This window comes from Astatotilapia calliptera, chromosome 14 (genome assembly GCF_900246225.1).
Source record: "Astatotilapia calliptera chromosome 14, fAstCal1.2, whole genome shotgun sequence".
Classification (NCBI taxonomy): Eukaryota; Metazoa; Chordata; class Actinopteri; order Cichliformes; family Cichlidae; genus Astatotilapia; species Astatotilapia calliptera.
In genome coordinates this window covers 15349434-15361580 of record NC_039315.1, presented here as the reverse complement: position 1 = coordinate 15361580, position 12147 = coordinate 15349434, and the positions used below count along the sequence as shown (strand labels likewise).

The window sequence follows — 12147 nt, the reverse complement described above, 5'->3', positions numbered from 1 at the left end:
GGGGGTGGGGGGACGAAATTCAAAAAAGGGGACGAAGCCAACTCCGTCTCACTCCAAACAAACCGCATTCACATGACTATAAAGAACAAACGAAAAGGAATAAAAGCCATGCAATGCTTTTACAGCAAATTGTTCATATTATTCAAGTTTATTCTCATAAAATGCCTAATGTTGTTCCTACGTCTTCAAACGGTTGTCTGTAGTACGATAAAGGACCTGCTCCGAGCAATAGTTTATACTTGAGGGAATATAGCTCGATAGATCAACTGTTAGTGTTGGTTGATCCCGATTCTAACGACTTGCATAAATACATTTATTTAACAGATGTCGTTTTTGAACTTAGAAATATTTCGAAATTTCCGTTGTCAAGGAAGTGGAGATGCAACTCTCGCGATAATTTGTTTTTCAAGCTGTTTTTGACCCAGATTAAATGGCTACCAAAATGCAGGTTTTATACGTTGGGGGCATAAATTGCTGATTGGTGATAGATAAGACTTTTGCGTATTCTAATAGCGCTTCATAGTAGAGTAAATTACACGCACGCTTTGCTGACACTCGCTTAGCACACTCGGCAACGAGAAAACGATGTCCATTTTAAACAAGAGAACAAGTTAACGTTAGCATTCAAGTCACAGACGAGACTCAGGGGATAACTGAGGACTTCCGTTAGCAACAGTAGCAGGTACCGTAGCAACAGCGGACGCTTGTTTGTTTCATCGTTACAGCTAACGGAGAATGCAAACGGCTGCTTTACATAGTTTACGGGTAAGCTGTATACACCCATGCTTCAGGTCTTCTGTACTATTATTTTTTGTGTTGGTTTGACAACAGTGTTATATAGAGAGCTTTAACATAACAGTTACGTTACTGTCTCTGACATTTTTCTGTTCGTTTAGTGATCAACAGAACGAACATCCACCATGAGACTGAAAACGTCGCTCCTAAAGGAATCCAAACATATCCTTTTTGTAGTTATGGAACACATGTAATTCTGTGACACAGTTCCAAAACTTTAAATCATAATTATTAGTGGTGCTATTTGAGGCAGTGGTAATATTTCCCATCATTGTGTTGCTCTAGCCTCTGTCCATTTTTCAGAAAACCCAATTTATTGCAGAGGTTACCACAAAAAGGGTTTTAGAATCAGTTCATTACTATAACTCCTTAACAGCTGATCACATAAAGAACTTGTGAGCTGCGTTGGCTGGACCACAGCAGATGAGCTGTACTCGTGCAGTGAGGATCATCAGATTCTCAAGTGGAACCTGCTGACCAGTGAGACCAGTCTGATTGTCAAACTGCCAGAGGAAATTTACCCTACTGACCTACACTGGTTCCCCAAAACTGTTGGTGTGAAGAAACAGGCCCAGGCTGAAATCTTTGTCCTTACCAGCACTGATGGCAAGTCTTTGTATTCTCTAAAATTTGACCAGAATGCTAAAGGGTTTATTTCAGAGTTCACTCATAAAATCAGTGGGAGTGGCTGTTTTTAGTCATATCTATGCATTTATTAGTTAAAGACATTCTCATGAAATAAATAAATTAAGTAACAGAATTGGCTATCTACAGGATGGCAATGTCTTCCTTAATTTTTGATATTTATTTTAGAAGACATAGGGACAATTCAAGAGTTGTTATTTATATTTAAGGGAAATAATCTCTACCAATTTGATACTTGTAGGATCCAGTAGAGTCCATCTGAATTCTTCTTTTTATGAAGCTTTCAGTATAAATCTAAAACTCAATTTTTGTTTTGTAGGTTTCTAATACCGACCCTTGGTGACACAATTTGTGTGACATGAATCTGCCGTACATGTCTCTTCTTTGGCCTGTGTTAGATACAACACACAGAATATGGATGTACTGTTATGGCAAGGCAATGTGTGGTCACAACACTAATGGCAGTGTAGGGTTGCATAAACACACCCACAAACTGAAGCAGCAATTTTCTCTGGCAGACCAGAGACTAGTGAAAAGTGTTACGATCCATTTTGCAACTTTCCTCTGCTTCTTGTCTTGTTACGGTTAAAAATATTAGTATTGCAAAAGTTATTGGTTCTGCAATGGGAATAGAAACAGAGTTTTATTCATTTATTTTGACTTCACTGTTAACTTAAACACTGAAAGTTTTCTTTTGCTCCAGATTAAAGTTTTTAATCTGGATTCTTTGTTGGATTTCCTATTAGATTGTATAATATACTTGAAGAGAAAACAGTCCACCTGGGTTTTATTAGTTTTGAAGACTTGACATCTTTGGGATTTCCTAACCTTTTTTGATTAGTTGGCCTTCTTTTCCTTTTACAAGTTTATTTATGATTTTTTTTTTAAATTTTTAAATTTAAATTTTTTTTAAATGTATGATGCTAAGCAGTTTTAGCGTTTTAAATTACAAGCACACATGGTATTGGAGTTTGTATAATATTTCATTCCTATTAAAAATATTTATATATATTATATTTTTTTATAAGAAATCTGAAAATGAGGCTTTCCAGATAACAGGCAAACAAACAATTAAGCATTTCCAATGTAGAATGTGGCTTTCTAGTGTGCTTTTCATTTAAGAGAGTCATTCAGCTGTACATGCCTGTTAAACTGACTACCTGCTGGATCAGTTACATCTACTTTTGTTGGGATGTCCAAATTTAGAAATGAGAGAGCACTGCAGCATGCTGATTTGCAGTTTTAGGTCACCAGAAATTACATAGAACATTCAGAATTTTTAATATGCACTGCCACAAAGTATATGGTAGGCTACCGTCTTCAATAACTCTCCATGGCTGATCACCCTTTCGTGTCTACCGCATAGAAAATTGCCCTAATTTACCCGACAGAAGCCTTTTTAGTTTCACTCATTTGCTTCAAACCAGAAGTTTGTAATTTACTTGACTGTAGAGAATATAAATTTGTCTGTATTTGTGTGTTAGGAGATGGATTGGTAGTTATTGTGTGTTTTGATTAAAATACGTATTTATTTATATATTTTTACTATTTTGTCTTGGCCAGTAAAACTTGTTTTCCGTTACACAGTAACTAGAATTCCACAGATTTATGAAACTTTACTGAGTGAATTACAACGCTCAGTTCTGTATTTGAGTTATAAACAACTGAAAACGCCTACATCACCCCAGGCCTAGTGTGTGGAATGGCTTTACACCATCTATGTGGGGGGGGTTTTTTTGTAAATTTGTTGCAGGAAAGTTCCACTTAACCTCAAAGATGGGTCGCATTGAGAAGAGTGTTGAGGCGCACAAAGGAGCTGTTTTGGCTGGAAGATGGAACTATGACGGGACTGCTCTTATCACTGGTAAAGATGACTAGGACTCATTTCCTCTGTTATCTGACAACTACTCATCTAATCAGCCTTTTTTCTTTTTAAATCAAAATGAGAATCTAATCAAGATGTCTTTATGGCCTATTCTGGTTGTTTTTCTAATTAGCTGGAGAAGATGGGCAGATTAAAATCTGGTCAAAAAGTGGGATGCTACGCTCGACACTAGCCAGCCAAGGTAAGACTTAAAACCTTAATTTCACTGAAGCAGAACTGCAAATGTGTATCTAGTGCATGTGTAAAACTGCATACTTTTCATTTATTATTTAAGCGCTAACATGTTAATTAGCAAAGCAAAACGCAGATCAAACTGATCAGGAAAACAGTTGCATCTGTAAAATTTTTATAGTTAACAAAATGCCCAACTTTTCCTGATGTCTGAATTGGTCCGGCCTCACTTGAAAAAAGACTTTAATCTCAATCAGATTTTTACCTGAATAACAGATGATAATTAATAAAATTATTTGCATCTGGGAAAAATCTGATTTGTTGGAGGGAAAAAAGCAACGCTATACAGTTAGTTCCATATGGTTTTGGGCAATGGCACTTTTCTTTTTGCCATTTTGGCTCCATGCACCATCACAGTGGATTCCAAATCAATCAATAAACTTGTGAATGAGTTTAGAGAGCATGGACATTACTAAATGCTGTTTCTTCCCTTGAGATACACTGCAGACCTTTAGTACTGCCATCTTCAGTCCTGCTTGTTTTTGGGTCACTCTGTGGGTCAAACATGCTCTGTTGAGTTTAGATCAGGTGACAAACTTGGCCACTGAAGAATATCCTGTTTCGTTGCCTTTAGAAACTCTTGGGTACTGTTTGCAGTATGTTTCAGGTCATTTTCCCTTTGCACTGCAAAGTGCTGTCTAATTTGTTTTGGGTAATTTTGTTTTATCTGAGCAGACACTACATCCCTGCACACTTAACACCTCATTGTGGTACTTCTATCAGCAGTCGCATGATCTATAAAGACTAGAGACACAATTGCACTACCAGCCATACATGCCAATGCCATAACACTGCCTCCACCATGTTTGACATAATATGGTACATTTTGGATCATAAGCTGTTTCTCTCCTTCTCTGTACTTGACTAGGTCCATCAGCCTGGTAAAAGTTGATTTTGGTTTCATCTGTCCAAAGAATATTTCACAGAACTTTGTTTAGATGTTTTCTAGCAGTCTTATTTAGGCTTCTTGTTTTTGAGTGTAACCAGTGGTTTAAACTTTGTTGTAAACTCTCTGTATTTACATTTATAAAAAACTTCTCGTGATTTTAGACCTTGACAATGATACGGCAAAATTTTTGAGAGTATTGACTTGAAGTTGAACTTATTGTGAAGGACAAGGTTTTTTGTTTATTTGCTTTTGTAACAAATGAAAGAATTTGCAATCTTTTCCTTTAGTTGTGTTCTGTAGTCTTTCAGCTGACCAGTGCATTACTTTTTTTTTTTAACTTTTTTTTAAAGAAAATAACAGATTGTTGATTTGTCCAGTATTAAATTTTTGCTATTTGTCGAATAGATTTATTTAGATTTTTCAGTTCAATGATGGCCTCCCTCACATCCATCAACAGCTCTGTGGCCCTTACATGAAGGGTTCAAGTGAGTCCACCTCACTTGAGGTGAGGTGCAAACTATTTAGTTTGCATGATATAATAAGGGAGCAGACCTCACCTGGGTATGTCACTGCTTGTCAGTCAGTTGTCCATTTTCTTTTGAGCATCTGAAAATGAGGAATGATATTAAAAAAACTGCAATGCCCAAAGAGTTTATGCAGTAATTTCAATTTAATACATTTAATCATGTATTATCTTACAAAATACACTGTGGTGGTATACAGAGCTAAAATTACAAAAAAAAGTATAATTGTTCAAAACCTTATTGACCTAACTGTAGCCCTTCTCAGACATGAGATAGCTGTCATTGCTTGTGTAAACAGTGTTTTAAAGACATAAAGGGACTCCAGTAATATTATTATGTGTTATGTACAAGATTTGGCAGCAAAATAAGTAATATAAAATATAGTAGTTCAGAATGCGCATTAATGTCTAGAGCTCTTTTGATTTGGAAAAGCTTCTGCATTGATTCTGCTGTCGTTTGATGCTACAAGTATGCAATAATCTCAGAAGAAACAAGTGAAAACAGTAAACTAACTTTTAATCTTAGTCTCTTGCTTCTGTTAGAACTCAAGTTAATTCATCACTGACAAAACTTGTTAAGCTGACATGTCGCAGACTCTGTCCTCATCACATTTGTTAATGTGATTGCAGACTTGTTCCTTGTTGTGAGTGATACCAACAGATGTGGTCAAACATTTACATATACCCATCATGAGCATGAATGTCATAGTAATTTTGGTCTTTTAATGATTTCTCTGAAATGTTCTTTTTCCAGGTGGGAGTCATTGTACAACATATGTGTTTATTGACTTAAAACAAAAGAATTGGGGAATTGGTTGCACAAGTTTGAACTAATGATGGATTTTCCCTCATCCATGCAGGGTTAAAAGTATACATTTAGGCTCAAATGTATAAATACACTCACTTAAATCTTTTACTGGTGATAAGTGGTACTGAAGGTTCTGCAATGTCTACAATATTAACCTCTCATTAGTTTTTATGATTGAATACACTTGGTAGTTTCTCTCTGCCAACATAAAGATAATTTGTTTAACAGCCCTCATTGCTTTGACCATTCCTCAGAATAATGGGAAAGTCTAAGAAAGTAAGTGAAGACTTAAGAAGGATAACTGTATATTTACACAAGTTGGGAAGGTTTCTTGGAGCCATCTCTAAACAACTGCAGAGTCCAAGATTATCAGTTCAACCAATTGTGTGGAAATGCAAGTTATTTGGATACATCACCACTTTGCCAAGGTCTGGAAAAAGATCAAAAATCATCCCCCTCAGATGATTGGAAATTGTTCAGGATGTTCAGGAGCAACCTAGGAACCACCAGGGTTCATCCTAACATGAACTCAAAACTGCTAGAACACCAGGGTCTCTGTCCACAGTGAATCAAGTTTTACGTTGCCATGGACTGACAAGTGACAAATAAGAAAAAAGCCCCTGCTCCAAAATCCACATCTTTAAACTCAACAGGAATTTTACAATACGGAAAATTGGTCAGACAGGATGAACAGTGTACGAACAATGTACAAACTGTCAAACATGGTGGTGGTAGCATCATGCTCTGGCGTTGTTTTGCTGTCAGTGCTACTGATACATTGCACAAAGTAGACTGAATAATGAAGAAGCAGAACTACCTCCAAGTTCTTCATGTCACCTCAGATAAACAGCTACACTTGGGAAGAATTGGCTCTTCCAACAGTACAATGATCACACACATCAAAACTGGTTTAGGAATGGATAAAGCAGGCTAACATTAGCTTCTGGAATTGCCTTTCTAAATCCTGGACCTCAACCATATTGAAAATTTGTGGACTATGTTCAAAAGCTGGATCCATGGCAGGAAACAAACCAATTTAAATGAACTTAAATTAACCCAATTTTTCAAAGAAGAGTGGTCAGCCAGAATTAGACCAGAAGCTTGTTAATGGCTACCAAAAGCATCTGGTTGAGGGCCAACTTGCTAAGGAACATTTAACAAAATCTTAGTGGTGGTATATAACCTCACCACAATGTGTAGTGCCTCATGTTTGATAGATTTTTAGAGTTTCTCCTCCAAGACCATCTTAGAGAGGCAGAGTTTCTCAGAATTAAAGGCACAGGTTTATCTGCAGAAAACTACATCTAAAAATTCTGTAACAAATTCAGAATTTTCAAGGTAAAATTGTGAAGAATGAATGAATTTGTCGTCATCTATAGTACATAATGAACATGATCTGCACCATCATCTCTGATATGGTAGCCCACTTTTTGTCCATCCAGACTCAATGGCTTAATTGTAGAAAGATATGGTTGGTAAACTGGGCTTTCTGCAATTGAAAGCATTTGGTTCATTATAAAATGCAACAAATGAAGTAGACTACAAAGAAAACCCAGGACTGCTGAACAGCTAGGATCCTGTATCAGACAAGAATGGGACAAGATTCCTCTCCCAAAAGTCCAGCAGCTGGTCTCCTCAGCTCCCACATGTTTATAGACTGCTGTTAAAGGGAAGATGGGATGTCAGACTGTGGAAAACATGCCTACCTATTTTTAGTGACTGTGTGGACAAATTAATAGAGAATTTACATTATAATACACTAACTACTCATGTTGCAAAGGTGACGGACTTCAAGCGGAGTTGAAAGAAGTGTGAAACCAGGATGCCTATTTGGCTCTGCTGTCCGTTTTCAAAACACAGTATAATCAAGGCTTAAGAAGATAATCATGCTTAGTACTGCCAAAAGTCCGTTTTCAGGTATAAGTAAAAAAAATAAATAATTAGAGGCACTCTCTCTCTCTCTCTCTCTCTCTCTCTCTCTCTCTCTCTCTCTCTCTCTCTCTCTCTCTCTCTCTCTCTCTCTCTCTCTCTCTCTCTCTCTCTCTCTCTCTCTCTCTCTCTCTCTCTATATATATATATATATATATATATATATATATATATATATATATATATATATATATATATATATGGCAGTTGTCAGCCACCATATATATATGGTGGCTGACAACTGCCTCAAGCTCCCAGGCCTCTGGTAGAGGACCCGAGCTTGAAGGATAAAACCGCCCGCAGGGGCGTGCTGGGTGTTTTTGTTTTTTATATATATATATTACATACAACATCTACAATACGGCAGCAGTGATCAGTGAGATGCTTGGCTACAAGTTGAACAGCCACAAGGGGCAGTACCCTCCATGGAGAAGGAGGCTAGAGGGCAAGATCAAAGTAGCACGGAGGGAGGTTAGCCAACTAACGGAGTTGAAGAAAGGTACGACAAAGAAGGTGCATAAGAAATACAGCAAGCTGTCCATACCTGAGGCCTTGGAAACTGCCAAGCAAAGACTCATAGCCTTGGCCAGCCGCTTGAGGAGGTACACCAGAGAGATAGAAGGCAGGAGAATAAACCAGCTGTTCTCCACAGAACCAGCAAAGGTGTACTCTCGCAAAACACCAGCTACTGGTAGACAGAACAGTCAGCCGAGACTGCAAGACCAGACTGACCAACCTGTGCACTGCCTGGATTGATTACAAGAAGGCCTATGACTCAATGCCCCACAGCTGGATACTGGAATGCTTAGAATTGTACAAGATCAATGGGACCCTAAGAGCCTTCATCAGGAACTCAATGGGGATGTGGCGTACAACACTAGAGGCCAACTCCAAGCCCACAGCACAAGTCACCATCAAGTGCGGGATCTACCAAGGAGATGCTCTGTCCCCACTGCTGTTCTGCATAGGCCTGAACCCCCTCAGTGAGATCATTAACAAGACTGGCTACGGATACCGACTACGGAACGGAGCAGTTGTCAGCCACCTCCTGTACATGGATGACATCAAGCTGTATGCCAAGAGTGAACGAGACATCGATTCACTGATCCACACTACCAGGCTATACAGCAATGACATTGGAATGTCATTCGGACTGGAGAAGTGTAGTCGGATGGTAACAAAGAGAGGGAAGTTAGTCAGAACTGAGGGGATTGAACTACCAGAAGGCAACATTGCAGACATAGAGGACAGGTACAAGTACCTGGGGATCCCGCAGGCAAATGGGAACCATGAAGAGGCCGCTAGAAAAGCTGCAACCACCAAGTACCTGCAGAGGGTCAGGCAAGTCCTGAGGAGTCAGCTGAATGGTAAGAACAAGATCCGGGCCATCAACACGTACGCCCTGCCCGTGATCAGGTACCCTGCTGGGGTAATAGGCTGGCCAAAGGAGGAGATAGAAGCCACTGACATAAAGACAAGAAAGCTCCTTACCATGCATGGAGGGTTTCACCCCAAGTCCAGCACCCTGAGGCTGTACGCTAAGCGCAAGGAAGGGGGCCGGGGACTGGTGAGTGTCAGCACCACAGTCCAGGATGAGACAACGAACATCCAAGAATACATTGGGAAGATGGCCCCAACTGACCGAGTGCTCAGTGAATACCTCAGGCAGCAGAAACCCAAGAAAGAGGAGGGAGACGAGGAACCATCATGGAAGGACAGGCCCCTGCACGGTATGTACCACCGGCAGATAGAGGAGGTGGCTGATATCCAGAAATCCTACCAGTGGCTGGACAAAGCTGGACTGAAAGACAGCACAGAGGCACTAATCATGGCAGCACAAGAACAAACTCTGAGTACAAGATCCATAGAGGCTGGGGTCTATCACACCAGGCAAGACCCCAGGTGCAGGCTGTGTAAAGATGCCCCAGAGACAATCCAGCACATAACAGCAGGGTGCAAGATGCTAGCAGGCAAGGCATACATGGAACGCCATAACCAAGTGACCGGCATAGTGTACAGGAACATCTGTGCCGAGTATAATCTGGAAGTCCCGAGGTCAAAATGGGAGATGCCCCCAAGGGTGGTGGAGAATGACCGAGCTAAGATCCTGTGGGACTTCCAGATAGAGACGGACAAAATGGTGGTGGCTAACCAACCATAGTGGTGGTAGACAAACAGAAGAAGACGGCCGTAGTGATCGATGTAGCGGTTCCGAATGACAGCAATATCAGGAAGAAGGAACACGAGAAGCTGGAGAAATACCAAGGGCTCAGAGAAGAGCTTGAGAGGATGTGGAGGGTGAAGGTAACGGTGGTCCCCGTGGTAATCGGAGCACTAGGTGCGGTGACTCCCAAGCTAGGCGAGTGGCTCCAGCAGATCCCGGGAATAACATCGGCGATCTCTGTCCAGAAGAGCGCAGTCCTGGGAACAGCTAAGATAGGGCTTTGGAGCGTGATGTCACGGGGGTGGGCGTGGAAAGGATTTTGGCCCGATCCGCCATTTTGGGGGTCTAAGTAAGGAGCGAAAGCATAGCCATGGTTCGTACTTGCTGTGTGCTTGGCTGCAATGTTCGATCTTACGACCGGCACGGGAATAAGTTTCAATTGTTTTTTTATGCTTTCCCAACCTGGAAGCAACATGAAGGAGCTCATGTATCGGATATTACCAAACGAAGGCGTCTAGCCTGGATAGCAGCCGTGAGACGAGCTGATATCAAGTTCTGTTACGTCTCCAGATATCAGCTGGTGTGCTCAAGACATTTTCATTCCGGTAAGTTCTAAATATGTTCACATCACACTTTATAGCTGAATAATATTATCGTTGGTGGTCTCGGAAGTTATAGAAATTGCGATCAAACATCAAATGGAGTGACTTTGCAGACATATGTGCTATGTAAAGATTCGCAGGAGGAGACAGGGAGGACACAAATTGGCGTTAATAATTTGCCCGATTATCAATGTGTTAATTTGCATCTACTTTACAATTATGGGCACATAATATGATAACGATATTTTAGCAGTTTACTGATAAATGTATAACATTAATTATGGTGGGGGGTGGAAAATGGCTATTTCACTCGATGCACTCCAGCTGACTTACTTTGACGACGTACTCAAGAGTTTGGCGGCTTGAAAATAGCCAAATCTTGCACCCAGCCATTTGTAAATTGGATGTGCGCCTCCAGTGACTTGTAATTACGAAACTGGTTCGCTGTGTAAGCGCTTACTCCACAAACAAGATGCGTGAAGATATCGGGGTAGGACAGTGGCGGGAAGTCGTCTGGGTCTTTACTCCACTGCCGTATTTCATATGGGTCCAGATTTGCGATGCACTCTATTTTTTTTCAAATACCGCTGCTTCGCCTCTGGACGCAATCGGTCTCTATACCGTCCGTTTTCTTTTGAGCTGCTTTTAAACATGTTTCTTGTCGTCGTCGCCGTTCCAACAGTGAGTTTGTTTGGATCGTAGACCCCGAAAATGGCGCCGCACTCCCACAATGCATTGCGGCATGACGTCAACTCCAAAGCCCTATACTGCGCAGGACCCTCAAGCTCCCAGGCCTCTGGTAGAGGACCCGAGCTTGAAGGACAAACCGCCCGCAGGGGCGTGCTGGGTGTTTTTTATATATATATTTATTTATTTATTTATTTAGAAGTGGAGTTTTACTAAAAGCCATAAAAATCTCAAGTAAGACTGATGCTAAAGTTCTTTCTTTAGCATTCAGATCTTACTTATTAATCACTGTGCAGTTGATGTCAGATGTAACTGTTTTGGGGGGTAAAAATTGGCTTCTTGGTGAAACTGATTGTATGCCACTCCTGAATGATGCTGTGTAAAACCTGGCTGGGGACTGGTGATTGAGGCCAGTATGTAGTAATGTTTTTTCTTAGTGTTTGGGGATTGAGCTGTACATTTGTGCAACACCTGGATTTAGTAGTATTTCTACAGATACACATGGCACCCAGATCACTGCAGGTGTTGATTCTCTTTTGTGGCTACAGCTTCACAAACACACACTCACACAAACTCTCTCTCACACATGCACATATATGCACAAATTACAGGAGCACACTGTTCTTTTTGGATACTATGACCCATTTTACGAGAGAGCTCTAGGAAGAGGTTGGAACAGAGTGAGAGCGAGGAAAAAGGAACTTGTCTGAACCCCTCTCATCGCCTTCGTCAGATTTGGATCATTTGGCATTTGTGAGAAACCCCATGCACCTGGAGTAGGGTTAAATGTCACCCCCCCCCCCCCCCCCACACACACACACACACACACACACACACACACAGATTCACAGGCACAGCTCAACACACGCTCTTGCTCACAGAGACACACACTTGTGCTTATGCAGTAGAAGTTAGACTGATTTTCTCAGCTGGTTTTCTTGTAAGTGAAGCAAAGTGCTGTTACGTAGACTAAATGAGGTGAGATTTCT

At 40.6% G+C, this 12147-nt stretch overlaps 1 protein-coding gene across 3 annotated transcripts in view; it reads left to right on the top strand.

Annotated features, from left to right (window-relative positions):
- Positions 1 to 12147, top strand: part of ift80 (intraflagellar transport 80 homolog (Chlamydomonas)) — a 54420-nt gene that overhangs the window by 1588 nt on the left and 40685 nt on the right. Inside the window, exons 1-5 of one of the 3 annotated variants that reach the window (XM_026192162.1) lie at positions 44 to 765; positions 897 to 957; positions 1180 to 1401; positions 3194 to 3304; positions 3438 to 3506. In XM_026192162.1, the coding sequence (XP_026047947.1) occupies positions 921 to 957; positions 1180 to 1401; positions 3194 to 3304; positions 3438 to 3506 (439 nt within the window). In that variant the 5' untranslated portion in view covers positions 44 to 765; positions 897 to 920. Of the gene's footprint in view, positions 1 to 43; positions 766 to 896; positions 958 to 1179; positions 1402 to 3193; positions 3305 to 3437; positions 3507 to 12147 lie in introns of those variants that run through there. The other 2 variants (XM_026192160.1, XM_026192161.1) reach the window with 2 other exon arrangements.